General features: G+C 39.5%; 1 protein-coding gene across 1 annotated transcript in view; it reads left to right on the top strand.

The window, feature by feature from the left end:
- Positions 1-15,070, top strand: part of RGS22 (regulator of G protein signaling 22) — a 66,576-nt gene extending 51,506 nt beyond the window's left edge. The window contains exons 22-27 of the mRNA XM_068672358.1: positions 2,076-2,255; positions 3,798-3,959; positions 7,725-7,832; positions 9,615-9,717; positions 10,280-10,390; positions 12,508-15,070. Coding sequence (XP_068528459.1) covers positions 2,076-2,255; positions 3,798-3,959; positions 7,725-7,832; positions 9,615-9,717; positions 10,280-10,390; positions 12,508-12,527 — 684 coding nt within the window. The 3' untranslated portion in view covers positions 12,528-15,070. The remainder of the gene's footprint in view (positions 1-2,075; positions 2,256-3,797; positions 3,960-7,724; positions 7,833-9,614; positions 9,718-10,279; positions 10,391-12,507) is intronic.
- The last annotated feature ends 629 nt before the right edge of the window (positions 15,071-15,699 follow it).

Below are 15,699 nucleotides of genomic sequence, written 5' to 3'. Positions count from 1 at the left end.
TAGCACTTGGAGATCCTGCTGCAGGCATGTGGGTGCACTTTCACTGGATAGTTCTGGCATTTGAATTTGGGGTCTACTTTAGAAGCTGAAGCTTCTCTGCTTCCAGAGGGCAATCCTCCTGTCGCCACAGTGGCTTTGACCCCAAAGTTGTAGGCCGATATCCTCTCTGGAGGTGCTGCTGTCTCTCTTGGTTACAGAGTGACCATCTTATAGTACAAACATCACATTAGGGCATCTGAAGTTACAGGATATAAATGCTTCTCACAATATCCGACATTTTTTTTTTCAGATTTGTGACTCTTCATTGCTACATTTTGGAGGACATGGAAACTTTCTACAAATGTGGAGTGTAGTTTAGACTGTTTTCTTTGTGTGTCTGCTTTCTGAAGAAAGGCCTCATTGTTTTATGTCCCACCCCCTCTCCTTCATTTATGTTAATTTTATTTGTCTTCTTATCAAGAAAAAGCACAATCTGACCATATTTCTACATGCATGCGATTTGTCATGGTTGGCAGTTGATGCTCTTTATAGAAGCAAAGGGCTGGAGCAGTAGGAGTGTTGTGGGTCAGGCTGAACTGGAGGAATATTGCCAAAGATGTGGGCAGTACTTTGCATAGTGCATGCTTGTGTTGTCTGAGCCCTATCACGCCATCAGTTTAGACAGAACTCCCTTTGGGAGTCAGTGTCTGCATTGCTCCTCGTAACCCATTTGGGCTGGCGGCACACATTGGGACAAACAAAAAATACAAAAAAATTTTTTGAAAACAAATATGAAGAAATATAACTCTGTGGATCATTTCCATCTGTTTCTGTATGTTCACGTCTCATTCCTCTTCATATCTTATGGCTTGTTTTTCTTCCTTCTTACTACAGCTCTCTGCATTTTCTTCTGTGCTAGATGAGCAAAGAAAACCATAATATATTCTTAGGATATATTGAATATGTTTTTGTATTGCCTTACTTTCTTCATTGTAGCTGTTATCATTCTTTTTTTCCTTCACAAAACTAAAAAAGTATTCATAATAAAACAAAACTGTTCTTCCACATACCACATTTCTGGTTAAAAGCCCTGTTTTTAATTTCTTTGCAAAGTAAATATCCAGCCTCCTCTACCAAAACTAAATGCATATTCTTCATTTAGAGAGCACACTTCCTGAAAATTCTCTGGAGTGCTCATTGTGCCTATGGAAGATACATGCAGTAATCTCCTTTTGTTATAGAAATGTCTTGATATTTATAGATAGCTGGAAAGTACACGTTTCAAAGGATTTCAAGGAAGCTCTTTGAATGATTTTTCTCTCCTGTCAAAGCCCAATAGTAGCATCACCAGAGTGTGAAAACACGGTGATAATAGGTTTTAACAGAATGATAGGGTCACATTACCAAGAGCAGAAAACCTCAGTGCTCCTTTGAGATCTTACCCTTGTAAGTTCAGGTTTGTTTTGTATTCTGTCTATCCTGCATGAATTATTTCAGACATTGAGGTTTTGGGAAACTACAAAATCTTAATGACTGGAGTAACTAGAAATGAATGGAAGACTGTACTTGTAGCTAAAATTGTCTCCTCTTGTGCCAACATTCTTGGTTGTAATACCTTATACCACTCAAAATATTCAAATATTCCCCTCTGTTCTTGGTGGAGTTTGTAAAGCATTTCTTTGTCTTTTTTTTTTTTTTTTTTAAGTTACTTTACTAGTCATAGCAAGCTCATTGTGAAAATTGGTGCATCTCACACCTGCAAGTGTGTTTGTCTTTTCAGAAGTGCCTTCTATTTACCAATAACCTACTCAGTTTGAGTGCAGGACAAAAACTGTTCCATCAGAATGTGCAGGCAGAGACTATCACCTAAAATCAATGACTGCTGTGTATCTGCATTTGCAAACCAGAAGTCCCACTCATGTTTTAACTATTGCTGTGACCGTGCACATTTGCTATAAGAATTTCATCCTACATACTGAAGGAATCTCTTTGTATAATTATTTTTGTATGACTGTTACTCTTTGATCACTGGGCCCCTGGAAAGGGTCTTGCATCTCTCTTTACACTGACTGAAAGTGCTATTTTTCATCTTTCAGGACTTGTGCCATTCTCATTGTGATGATGCCACAGTCCAGAATAAGATCACAGCTATCATCGACCGCTTTATTAATTCCACCGTACCCCCAGCTTTGCAGATTGACATCCCAACTGAACAAGCACAGAAGATTTTGGAGCACAGGAAAGAACTAGGACCTTACATTTTTAGAGAGGCGCAGGTAAGAAGCTGGGAGAATCTCTGTAACAGATTTGGAGAGTTTGTGTGGCTGATTTTAAGGACATCCTTTATTGCTTACGTGGCAATTTTGACTCCATACATAAACCTAACCATGAAGTAGAACACTAGAGTCATCCATTTCAATTAAGATTGTATGGTGGAGATGACAGAGAAGTTTCAGATATTTGCTGCCAAATAAACTGACAATTTGTGTCAGCCAGCTGATATGGGAAAGGTGGTATCCAGGTCTGTGTTAGGAGTGCTGTCAGTTGAAATGAACTTTGTTTATTTTTTGAATTGCTTGTTTATAATTTGATTAATGCCAGAGAAGCAATTTACAGTTACAGGATTCATTCATATAAATATTAAAAAAATATTTATATATAAAAAAAAAAGCAGATGTGAGTGAAGCACAAAGCTCAACTTACTGAATCTTTCCCTTTTCATTACAGAAAGTCTGCAGGCAATTTTCTCTCTCTGATCTTTTTACTAATCAGACCAAACAGTAATCTATAAACCTTTACTACAGACTTATTATTTTCTTATTCCTCATTACTATCATCTATGACTTATCTTCTAAACCCAAGAAAGCTAATTTGTTTTATTTTCCTATCAAATTTCCATCAATACCTTTAAAAATCAAATGCGACTGCGCAAAATATTTGGATTGCAAAAGATGGGTGGTTTGTCAGACAAAAGGGTACGTATGGATCCTAAGAGAAATAAGTCTCATTTCAGCCTATGTAAAAGACAGTGAACTCCAGAAATGTGGCACAAAACCAAGGAAAGAACTTGGCCAAAAAGTTGTGACTCAAATATGACAATGATTCAAGTGTCACTTTCAAGTACTTTAAACCAGAAGCAGTCAGGTGCTGAGCATACTTGACTACTTAGAAGCCAAATTTCTCAATGAGAATTAAACATCTAAATAAACTGAAAAATGTGAGCCTTAGTACATGCAGCAACAGAATTCACTGAGCCCTTCTGTTTGCTTTTTAAAAATTGTTTTTCTTATTCTAGTTCAAAAAAGACCCTGTGAGAGATTATATCATTTAAAAATTATCCAAGATTTGCTCATAGATCTGTAATGTGGTTTAAGAGGCTTTCCAGAGGCAAAAAAGTATTTCCTTTCTCTTAAGGAGGAAAAAACCCCTCTCTCCCTAATGAACTGAATAGTTGAAATACTTGAACAGAACAGTGGTGCAAAAGCAATTCTACTGGTGTATATTTTATCAAGAATACTTGTAAAAAATGATGGATGTTTTCATTAATGCAAACAATTGTTTAGGGAAATATATAAAAAAGAAAGTGCCTTTTAACTATGTTTTAGGAAGATTTCTCACCAGTAATAAACACACTGATGAAAAAAGCATGTGCCGAGCAAAGCTGGGTTGAAATGTCAGGACACAGTACGTAGGAGGAACAAGGCTGTGTATTCAAAAAGAAATAGTTATTGCATTCTCACGGTAAACTATACTTTATTTTACAGCAAACTCCGTCTTTCTAGTACAGTCAAGACTGACTTTCTTTTCTTTCTGCACAGATGACTATTTTTGCTCTTCTGTTTAAATTTTGGCCAAAATTTTGTAAGTTTCAAAGCCGTTTGGATAGTGATGAAATTTTGCTTGCCTTGGAGAGAAAAAAAGGAAAAAAGATGCAAAAGAAGGAAGGCAAAACATTAGAGGAAAGGCTCGCAAAGCTTCAGGTGAGAGCTGATGGACTGAATAAAAACTGTTTCATGAGCAAACGGATAGGAATCCAAATATCCTTTTCTCAGCCTGATCCAAAGCTACCGAAATCTTTTTGTTAGAATTCAAGCTTTACATACAATGTAGTCCTAGGGCGATTAGTTCCCAATCCTGCCAATGCATATACATATGTTTAACTTGAAGCAGATGAGTCAGTGGAATACTCCTTTCATTAAGCAGAGAGGAAAATGTATTTTAGCGATCTTTTGTGCCAAGAGAATAGCGGAAAAGAGGTCTGATTTTTTTTAAACTTCATGTATACTTCATGTGTAAAATGGGTAACTGCAAACCTGTTTACACTTCCCATGTGTACTGTCCTTTTTAAAGAATTTACAGTCCTGCTGGGTCACAATTGACAAAAAACAAACAACCAACAAGATTTCATGTTTCTTTTTCAGAAGGAGCATTTGAAAAGGCTGCACATTATTGTTTAAAATACTTCTGAGCTAAATGCTTTGTATAGTCTTTGTCTTTACTTGAGTATTTCTCAGCTTTGACAGTGAAATTATTAGACTGTTCACAATAAGTTCCCAGACAATGTCGGTGCATTAGCACAACTGTGACCTCTGCAGTGGAATGCTCACTTGTAAAATTGTTTTTCTTGGAATTTTATTAATAAAAAAAATATATATATTTTGCTATTGATTATAGGCTTTGCAAAATATTATTTTTTATGAAATGTAATTGTTCAGCAAGCTTTGAGGAGAGAACATTCCTTTAAGGGCAGAAAAATGATTGGGCTTGCAAACTATCATAAGTAGCGTTAAAAGACCTTTACATATTTTAAATGCCATGTACACATGTGTTGAGACATTGCTTATGATGAGAACCACATGAGTATCCGAACAGATAAAGACATATGCCTGTACATCGCTATCCTCCTTTTAGACATGTGAAAGCTCAGGACCAGTGAAGTGTTACTCAAGGCCACACAGCAATGTCAAGTGAAGTCTAAAATTCAAAAACCCATGCTGCTTTCTCCAAAGCACATTGCCTCCATACAGATATGTCTGGCAAGGCCATTGGCAACACTTACAGTGCAAGAATGCAATATTTCAAAGTAATGCACTTTTGTGTTTTTGCAGACTTATTTTTTCCATCTGTTTGTTGCCTGTCTATAAGATTTCTGATTAAGATCAAGGAAGTAAAGAGAAAATCTTGGCCAGGAGGGCAAAAGCCTAGCTTTTATGGGGAACAAATGGGAAAGGTGAATTACCCATCTGAGTTGGGAAAAAGGGTAAGAAATTTTAGAAAGTGACAGGCAGGGAATGCAGTTCAGTAAACAGTTTACAGACTATTCACAAAAAATATATATATATTATCAGTAAACCAGTTATTTCCTCTTGAAGGAATAGGTGGAACAGATAGGTCTTTGAAACCCTTTCCTCTTCAATTATTTTTAAGAGTTTGCCATTGTTTTTTCTCTTACCTGAGACTTCTGTCCCCTCAGAGACAACATAACCATTCAGACAATTGATCCAGTATCACTGACAGAGCAGTGTAGGAAGCTCCTAAAGCCAATCAGCCTGGTTCAGGATCAAAGCCTTTCCCACCTCCTGCAAAGTTCTGTTCCTGTTCCCCTGCCCCTCCGTGCTGAGGGAGAGGAATAATCTGGCAAGCATTACAACTGATATTTTTTCTTATAGCTGTTTCCCCCCCACCCCATATCATTTTTGCTTTATGTCAAATGGAACAACCATCCTCCTGTGGGAGGAATTTTGCTTTCTCCCTTCTCCCAGATTTGTCCCTAGGGTGGCTGATCCGTGTGGGTTTGCCTCACTGTCAGAACCGACTAGATAAGGCAGCCAGGCCTTGATGCAGCATAGAGGAAAAACAGGCAGACAAGGCAGACAAGGTAGTTTTTACTGGACAGTGATGCGTGACTTGGTATCATCTGACTATCTCATTATTTTTTGTGGGTGCCTTTTGGTTATTTATGGGGCAAATGCTGTTGAAGGCTTCCTTGCCATGGTCTCAGTGCACGGGGTGAGTGGCTGACAGTGAGGGAAGCCATGCATGTACTGTGCAAGAGACCTCTTCCAAGCTTTGTGTCTGAAAGGCAGGAATAAATAGGTATGGTGTGAAGTAAAATGGAGTATTCAACACCATGTGATTGCTCCTGTATATAGCTGAAATCATTGTTTTAAAAGATATTGCCTTGGGAGAGCACGCTTTGCTTGTCCCTTTTCACGCATTTGTCCTTAGTGTAGCACAGCTCTATGGGCTCTTCTTTGCCCTTCTGTGGATTTGTTCCTCTGGTAACTGCACGTGCCACATACTTTTAAAAATATCATTAGTCACTTTTTGCAGGCTGCCTTGATGCTATTATTTGTAATTTATTGCCTACGCAATTGCCCTTTATCCCCAAAACAGATTTTGAAATGTTAGATTTCAAGTGTACAAAATAATACTTCCACTGTAAATCTGTTCTTGCTCTTTCCATACCCTTTAACAGAGAAAGGTTAAAAACATATATATTAATTTTACTTTTCCATGTTTCCCACCATCTCTTTTTAATCTTCTAAGCAGTAAGCTTATTTGTTGGTAAGTGGTGTAACATCAGGAGATATGACATTGCCATAACCTGGCTAATTTATTATGAGAAGACATCATTAAAGAACTCAATTCACCATTCTCATTTAGAAACACAGCAAACATAAATGATAGTACTAATATACTATCCTATACACCCTATTTCTGTATTGGCTTTGGCCTCCTTGTTCCAACAATTGCATCCCACAGACGGTAGTGAGTCTGCTTGTGGAGAGAATATAAACACCACGCTGCCCAGGCAGTTCTATGCCCCAAAATCACCATTACAGAGGACGGGTCCATTGGTCAGTGGGAATGGTAGGGAAGGGAAAGGCTCCATGGGAGCAATGAAGTAGGATATTCTGGTCCTTTTCCAGATCTTTCAGGGAGTTTCTGAGCAACTTTGGGAAACGTTTGACCTTTTTTTTTTTTTTTTTTTTTTTTTTCCTCACTTTCTCATTTGCATGCAGGAGAGTTATATTACTTGCCTCATGGGGATTTTGTGGGTTAATTATGTGAGGTTAAATATGAACATTGATTAATGTACATAAAGAGTTTTGGGATCATCAGGCAGAATGTGCAAAGGTGCAGCCTTAATAAAACACTAAAACAACAGGAAAATGACAAACAGAGCAGTTTACCAAGGGTTACAATGTCTTGTCCTTCATTGTAAATGTTTTAAACAAGATTGCCCATTTTCCTAGCATGTATGCTGTAGTTATGCTGTAGTTCATTCACAGCTTCTGGACCAGGCTGGAATTAATCATGGGAAGTCCTATGTTCTACATTTATACCCAAGGCTCAATTAGGGTACCACAATGGCCTCTCTGTCCTTAAAATAAGTTCTCTTGCAGGTGTTCCCTCTCACTTAGTGATAGCTCACTCTTGAAGCAGTTATTAAATCTGAAATGAAGATAGTCAGTAGGAGTGTAGGGGTCAGGAAATTTTGATTAAGACAGAGAAAAGCATTAAAAAAGCAGTACCTCCTGACATCTTTTAGTATGCCCAAAGTGATGAATTATACAACTGGGCATTACAAAACTCTGTCCACAATATGTCCATCATATAAAATGACACTGCTTACAACACTGTCGTGTTTCCAATGACAATTTTTGCTTCCTCCGATTTGCTTTTTACATTAGCTCAGCAGCTCCTGTTTAGAGCTAATTATGAGTTCTTATTATTTTCAGGGTAAAGAAGTGGATGCAAACCTCATCAATCTGCCAAGTAGTGCTCTGGGACGAGATACTGGCATGGGGAGAAGACCAACATCATTTTCAGATGGATATGACTGGCAGGTGAATAATAAACATTTTTCTGCAGATATCATCATTCAAGAGAGATAAGATGATCTTGGCAGAATGGGAAGGTGGGGTTTGGTCTTGAATACTACTTACATGTGGTTCTTCAGTAACCGTTCATTCCTGTACCATAGCTTTGCTGTTACAACATTAACTTTTCATTCCTTCCTGCCTTTCTCCCATCCTTCCTTGCTTCTAGATTTAGGTTCTGAGTAGTATTAATGCCTAAAAACACATTACGATCTTTAGGTTTGGAGATGTAGAAATTATCTGTATTTAAATATAAGTTGAAGGAAAGGAAGTTCAAATCTAGAATAAGAAATAATTCACTACTTGGGAAATTCATATCTTGGAAAAAAAACTGGTTTAGGCTTGAGTCCTGTTCTGCTCATTCATCAAAAACCGAAGCTGAACTCATTTTGGAAATCTAGTCACTTGGACAGAAATTCAGACAGATAATAGCCATCTAGCACTTCTTGAAAACAACTCACATGATGCACCAAATCTGTAGTGAAAAGGTAGCAGTTATTTTACTGGAGAAAATGGAATAATAGACACACCACCTTGGGCATATGAAGTGATTGCTCATAGCTGTCCTGACACTGACATAATATAATGGGAAATCTGTGCAACCACATAATCACAGCTATGTCATGTGATAGAGGAGTAAATTGTAGTCTGGCCACTGCTTAAATTCCACAGAGCTCTTCCTGTGGCATTACATTAGCGAGAACAGAATATAGAAATAAGCAGTCTGAAATACTCTCAAAATCTGAAGCCACACTACAAGCTGTATGAAGCTCACAGTCTTAGCCCTTAAATAAGCCTTTTAACCTTCACTCATACCTGTTCCAAACAAAAATAAAACGGATCAACCAACCAAAACAAACAATCAAACAAACAAAAAAGCATAACCTGAGATGGGTGAGCCAGGATATCAATATTATATTCCTAAGCCCTCAAGAAGAGGACAGGTAATTGCAGAAGGCTCAATAACTTTTTTTTTTTTTTCGTTCTTCTTTTTTTATTTTTCTTTTGGTTCCTTCAAGCCCCTTTCTTCTATGGGAAGATGCTTGAAGTTCTTAACAAGTACACAAAATGACAGATGGGTCTCAAACTTCTGATGTTGTAAGAAAAAAAAAAAAAGAAAAGCCAAATAACCATACAGTTCCCATTTCCATTCTGATTTGAGAGAGTGACCTGAAGTTTACAAGGAAACTGAACTGTGGTTCTTGCAATGTAAAAAGGCAGCATTTGTTCCTTAGAAAAGGAAAGAATTACCATCTCTGGATGTCCTGCTTCTACTGGTAGCAGCATTCTGCTGGAGTGGGCCAGCAGAAAGAATTGTGAGGCTAATGAGATTTTCTATGATTTGAGATATGGCACATGAAAGGCTGTGTCAGGGAGATAAAATGAAGCCCTCAAAAGGACTAAATGTTGCAGCTTTAGAAGGGGAAAGGTCTGTTGTGTTTAGTTTTTGTAGAAGAAATGAGAGAATAGGACTCAGAACTAGGGATAGAGAATAAATGAAGATAAACATTATATCTGTCAGAGTTGCTTACATTACATCTCATGGTGTTTTGCGATTTGCTCATTTGTAGCAATATATTATTTTTCACGTGATTCTAGTATTGTCATGACAAAAGTTCTCTTTTCAATAACGGTGATTATTCAATAACTGGGACATAACATAAACAAATTCTTTATCTCATGGTCAAAACGGACCATGGACAACCAGTGGTGTGGTCAGGAGGCTGATTTTTTTAATGATTCTTGCAGACTTCCTGGTCCTATTCCAAGTACATAGAAGCCTTGGAGGAGGAGAGAGTACTCCTTAAAACGCAAGAAGATGTGGAGAAAAATTCATCATCATTCTTTACAGGTTGTTATCCGAGTTCTGTAGTTTATGAGGACAAGCTTAGCTAAAATTCTCTCAGCATAAGGACTTCGTTCGCTCTTCTTTGGAGTTGCATACATACACATCTGCCTCTCTTATGCAGTCTGCAGGAGGGTTGCTTTCTGCACCACACTGATGTATGATAAGTTTTCTACAAAAGGGAAAGTGAAAGTTGCAAGGTACTACATTGCCTTTACTGTACAGGCCCTGTGGCAGAGGTGAATATTGGCCATTCATTCTGCACAGTGACACAGCAATACTGTTTGAGTCACACACTTTCATGGCTTCTTATGCTTCAGCAACTTATATACAACCCAAGAGATTAAACATTTTTATTTTCACCAGTTTGTCAGTATGCAGCATGCTTTCAGGACTTGTACGAGGCATTACCTCGTGCTTCTGTGAATGTCCTCTTACCATCTTCCTCAAAGATATTATGACCTCTTTGTTCCTAAAATAGCTCCACTTACCGGTAGGGCTAGCAACAGCACTATGTGATACTAAACCATTCAGCTTCACATCATTTAAATGTTCTTTTTAAATACAGGTACCTCATCTACATCCTTCATGAAGGCTAGAAACTCTGAAAAACCCACCATTTCTCCAAAGAGGAGCGTGACTTTGGAGAAAGGCTCAGATCCTCCCAAAGAAACAGAAAGTGAGTACCAGACTGCCAACAAGTGTGCTTTGAAATTTGGATTCTTAAAAGCTAGTTTTCCTGCTGTCAGTGCTGATGCTCATTAGGAGTGAGCTGTCCCATTCCAAATCACGTTTAACTGAAGCTGTACAGCCTCAACATGAAGGCAAGATTATTTTTTACTCCAACCACGGTAAGTGGACCTAATGTTGGCCAGATGGAATTTTGTTGCAAAATGGCAGTCTCTGAAATGTGGTTATCTGGGCTTTCCAGTTAAAATATTTTAAATAAGAGCATGAGATGACTGGAGTAAACTCAGACCCCATGGAGTCTGGCAAAGACCTGACACAGATCTAGCAATAGATCATCCCTGCCGAAGCAGATTAAACATTAGAATGGGAGAAAGAAATAGGACAGCAAAGAGATCTGTTAAAAACAGAAAAACAGATTTTGCTTCAAAGCTTGGATTTTTAGATGAAAGAATCCCCTGGAGAGTTTTTTAAGCCTTTGCTGAAATTAGATAGACTTAAAAAATAATAGAACTTGGATTATTGCTCCCCTTTCTTCTCTTTTTCTCCTTCATCTTCTATTTCTGTACTTCAGCACTTCTATTTTAGGCAAATAGGTGTCCAGCCCTCCCTCATCCTCCTAAACTTGCCAATGCCTGAATACACTCTTTCTGTGGCAGCGTTTTTTTGAATGTGGCTTCAGGGAGAAAACCACAGCATTCCTCATTCTGTTCTTTCCTCATGTTCTCTTTCTGCCCTCTCATCACCTCTAGCTGCAGGTGAAATTCATTCTGTTGTGTTGGACCTTATGGCTTTCTGCAGATATTACAATACTTCATGCATTTATGCCTTTTTGCACTGCAGTTCTGCTTCACGTGCAATTATGTCAGCATGGGGAGTTCTTGTGCTGGGTCTTTGGTTCTTCTCTGTAGCTGAGAAACCTCCAGCTGGGCCCAGTGCTCAAAGGGGCCCTACAAGGTCACTGCAGTCTTTTCTGCAGACCAGACCAGCAGTTCCTGGCCCACCTTGATTTTCTAAACCTGAAAAAGGCATTCCTGACAGGCACCAGGCTGTGGAATAGGCTAACAAAATGAGAAATGAGAGGTCTTCAGAGGTTTGATAGGTCTCTCCCACTAGTTTCAGCTACAACCCATTCTCCAAGCCCACTGGAAGTTTGCATTTCTGCCTCTTCCCAATAGCTCGTGTTCCTGCTGTCTCTGGGTGGTTTCCTCTTTTTCCCTCATGACTCTCTGGTGGCTCTCCTCACCCACATAGTGATCTGCTCACTCTGCTGGTGGGGCAAAACACCTCTGAAAGACCACTGCTGCTTTTGATGGGACAGCGTCTCTTCTCTTTGTTACAGAGAAAGTCAGGCCTTGTGCCTTGGGTATAAATGGCAAAGTTTTGGTAGTGGTGGGCTGCAGGGGTGGCCTCTGAGGAGAGAGCAGGGGCTCTGCTGATTCCACCGAGGTTGGAGGAGGAGGAGAAGAAGAGAAAGAGGAGGTGTTCCATGGCAGAGCAGATACTCCCTGCAGCCCAAGTAGAATCACACTGGAGCAGAGGGAAAGAGTGAGAAGGATGAAGTGGCAGAGAGAAACTGTTGCGTACAGACTGCAGCCTCCCCCCTTGCACTGCCCATTGCCTCACCAAAGAGGCTGTGTGTGACCCACGGTGATAACAAGTAGGGGAGGAGAGGTGCTTGGAGTGAACCTGAGCCTGAAAAAGGAGGAGGAAAAGTGTTTTCCCTAAGTGCATCCACATTTCTTTCTCCCTTTTTGTTTGTTTTTGTTTCCCACTATCAAAATCAGTAATTATTTATTCTAAATGGCAGCAAATTAAGTTAATTTTCCCACTTCCAGTCTGTTTTGCCTGCAACAGTAATTGATAACCAATCTCCCTATCATAATTCTCATACACAAGCTTTCTCTCTCATGCTCTTCCCGTTTTCTCCCCTCATCCTGCTGGGGACAGAGTGAGCAGCTGTGGGTGGGAGATGTGCTAGGCAGGACGAACCCATCACACCTTGTTTCTCAGGTGTTCTCTTACACTTTTTGATGCACTTTTTGAAGACTTGTTCTGACTATTTCAACTGGCTGCCACACAGCAATGACATTCTGATACCTTTTGCAGGCAGATTAAAATCTCCCTGAGGAAGGAAATGCAGAGACATTCACCACAGGTGGGCAGGAGACACAGAACTAATGTGCGTGCAAGGTTTGTACTCAATTTCCAGAGCAAAGACAACGACTTTGAACATTATTAAGAACCATGAGGCATTAGTCAAGGGTAGAAAAGAAACATCTTCCAATATATTCCCTATCAACATGATTGTGAAACTGCCTCTTGTGTCATTTATTAGTTTAACAGTACGCCTTGGAGGCTCAGCTTAGAGCAAGATTCCACTGAAGTATGCACAATGCAAACAATGACGTAATCTTGGTCCTAATGATCTTATAACCAAGCCTAGTTCTTCAGCACCTAATCTGATGAAAAAGTAAAACACTGCGTTAACTGATAGCTCTGAAGCAGAGTGTCTCAGCATGCTATGGTCTCAGTACTGCAATTCACACAGCTTCTGGTCATCAAGAATAACCCATGAAGTGTCTGAACTATTCTAAAAACAAACCCTATTGTGATTTGTTCCCAGTCCAGTCTGATTCCTGGTCCAAAGTACACCTTCTGCCTCATTTCTCAGTTTTGATCCACATGAAAGACTCAACATATATCAGGACACCGATCTGATTGATAACTTTTGCAAAATGTCATTCTTCCTGAGGTGTAATTCACTGGAAGGCTGCAGGAATTCATAGCTCTTGGGTAGCTCTCCCTTCTTTCTTACTTCCTTTTAAAACTTGAGTCTTAAAACTAAGTTGTAAAAAGAGCTGGAACAGAGTTGATAGTGGGGAATGAAGGAAGGGCAGGGGCAGAATTAGCTGCTGGGCAGGGGACAGGATGATGATAGACCTCTCCACATTTTCCAGACCACTTTAAACACCAGTCCCCAGCCACAGCATTGTTGGCTCCATTCTCCTCTACATGTGTGTAACGCATGTAAGAGAGAAGCAGATCAGGGAGCTCCAGCTTGCTGAGTTCCTGATGACTTATTCCTGAGCTAGGGGTGGGATTGTCTTCTGCTCCCCCTCCCAACTTCCTAGACAAGAAGGAGCTACGCAGCCCTCTGTGAGTTCTCAGAAGTCAAGGACCTTCACGTGGAGCTCCTAGATCACCTGGCCAAGGACAATTCGTGAGTGTTTTCCTCTTCAGTGTGGAGTGACAGCTGAAGACAACTGACACAAACACAACGACCCAGAATTGTATGGGATTTCCACCAGAAGTTCCTTTAGAGAACCTGGCAGGGAAGGAACACATGCACGTTTATGGCTATAGCTCTTCTGCCATATAACCTCACAGAAAGAACATGGGAGATCACTGTTTTGGTTCCTACTTTCCCTACAGTTCAGATACAGAGTTTGCTTCATGCTTATCTCTGTTCCTTCTGTGTCTGGCTTGTTTAATCTCAAGGTATTACCCAAGAAGGACATCTTGAGTAGACGCCACAACAAGGGAGTAAAACAAAGTTCCTGTTCCTTTTTTTCGTGTTATCCCAAATTTCACAGATGCACTGAACTGTAATGCTCAGTACATCTGAGGAGGGAGGAACACAGCATCTTGCAGTGAGCAGAGCACATGTGGTGCCGTGTGGCCTACCACTCATTAATGTGAAAGGCAAAGAATCATCATGAAACGCCACAAATGCAGCGCTGTGTGTCAGTCTGAAAAACATACAAAAGGCCACATCATACTGCCACGATCACTACACTGCATGCAACCAAACGCTGCAGCACAGCACTCGGTTTCTGTTTTGTCGTACTCTTGCCTTCGTGGCATTTTGAGACAGATACATAACATGCAGACAATGCTTATCTTCTGCTGGTAGCTTTTACTTGAATCATACTTGGATTACTTATAAAATGAAAAAAGATTGTCCAGCTATTTGTCACCGATGATGTATTTCCTTGCATGTTTCAGCCTTACAAAAGTGTTTGCGAAAATTTACCAGCCCTCCTCCTGCTGAAACTGCTGCCCCGGACACTTACTGTGATTAACACCGTACACATCTATCACTTAAAGACAAACAAAAACAAAAACCACACGATATACTTCATGTACTTCCATGAGTGGGTATAATTCTGCAAACTGGGTCTATTCACTCGAAGTTCTGCAAACAAATGATAGCCCTCAGCCCAGTCTGCAGTTCTGTCTCCATGTTAATACATGAAATATACATATATGTTGTGTGTGTGTGCATTTATAGGACATTTCTCTGGGCTAAATGATCACTGTGTCACTTCAGAAACTTACAGTACTACTGCCTTTTTGTCTTGTTCTTGAGATACATTTTCTCAGGTTGCTGAGCCACCACCAAAGTGAGCCCAGCAGTTTGAAAGGACTAGAAAAGTTTCAGTCAAGACCTCTAGCTCCTCTCCCTTTAGATAAATAAAATATTATTCCTTTTTTAGCTTAACTATGTATACTTTGGGAGTTTCAGAATTCTATAGCACGGTAGTAGAACTACAGTTCCGTGAGGAACAGACAATAAAAAAGCTCTATTCTTAGAAACCTGGAAATGTAGATTTTTTTTTCTGGATGGATCCGTGCTTTGGTGGAGCTCAAAATATAGAATCTAATAAAATACAGAGTCTAATCAGACTTTTGTTGTTTACTACCAAGTAATACAACATATTGGAACTATTTTGAAATTTTTTAAACCATCATTTGGATTCATAAATATTTAGACTTAGATGCTATTACTGTGCGTTTCACTTTTCTCTCATCAGACATGGCATTTTTATTAAAATATTTTATGACCTTTGCATGCCAGACGCAGCCTAGCTTAAAGGACGCAGTCCCGAAATCGATCACTCAGATACTCCTGATAGCAACACAAGCTGTGACTACTCGCTTACAAGCCTCAGTGCAGTTTGCTTTGACTTCTTCCCGCTACTGCACGACACAAAGCATCAGACTGGGATGAATTCCTGAAGTTATGTAGTGCTGGATTTTGTTCTTAACACACATTCTTAACATAACTTACAAGTGCGGTGGTAGCGGTGGTCACCAGTCCAGTTAAAAAGGAGTAAAATGTTTTCTTAGTTGTGTCTGCACAGTGCTGCTGTGCCATTCCCTCTGTACTCCTTCAAATCTTTTTTTTTTTTTAGTGACTGATTTTTATTTTATTTTTTTAATGACTAATAATGGGAATGGTCTCAGACAGTGAGCTGTAGATTTATTTATTGCTTTCAAGGTGTGGAAATCGAGACT

The sequence above is a fragment of the Anas acuta genome, chromosome 2, assembly GCF_963932015.1.
Source record: "Anas acuta chromosome 2, bAnaAcu1.1, whole genome shotgun sequence".
Classification (NCBI taxonomy): domain Eukaryota; kingdom Metazoa; phylum Chordata; class Aves; order Anseriformes; family Anatidae; genus Anas; species Anas acuta.
This window is presented reverse-complemented; position numbering and strand designations above follow the sequence as displayed.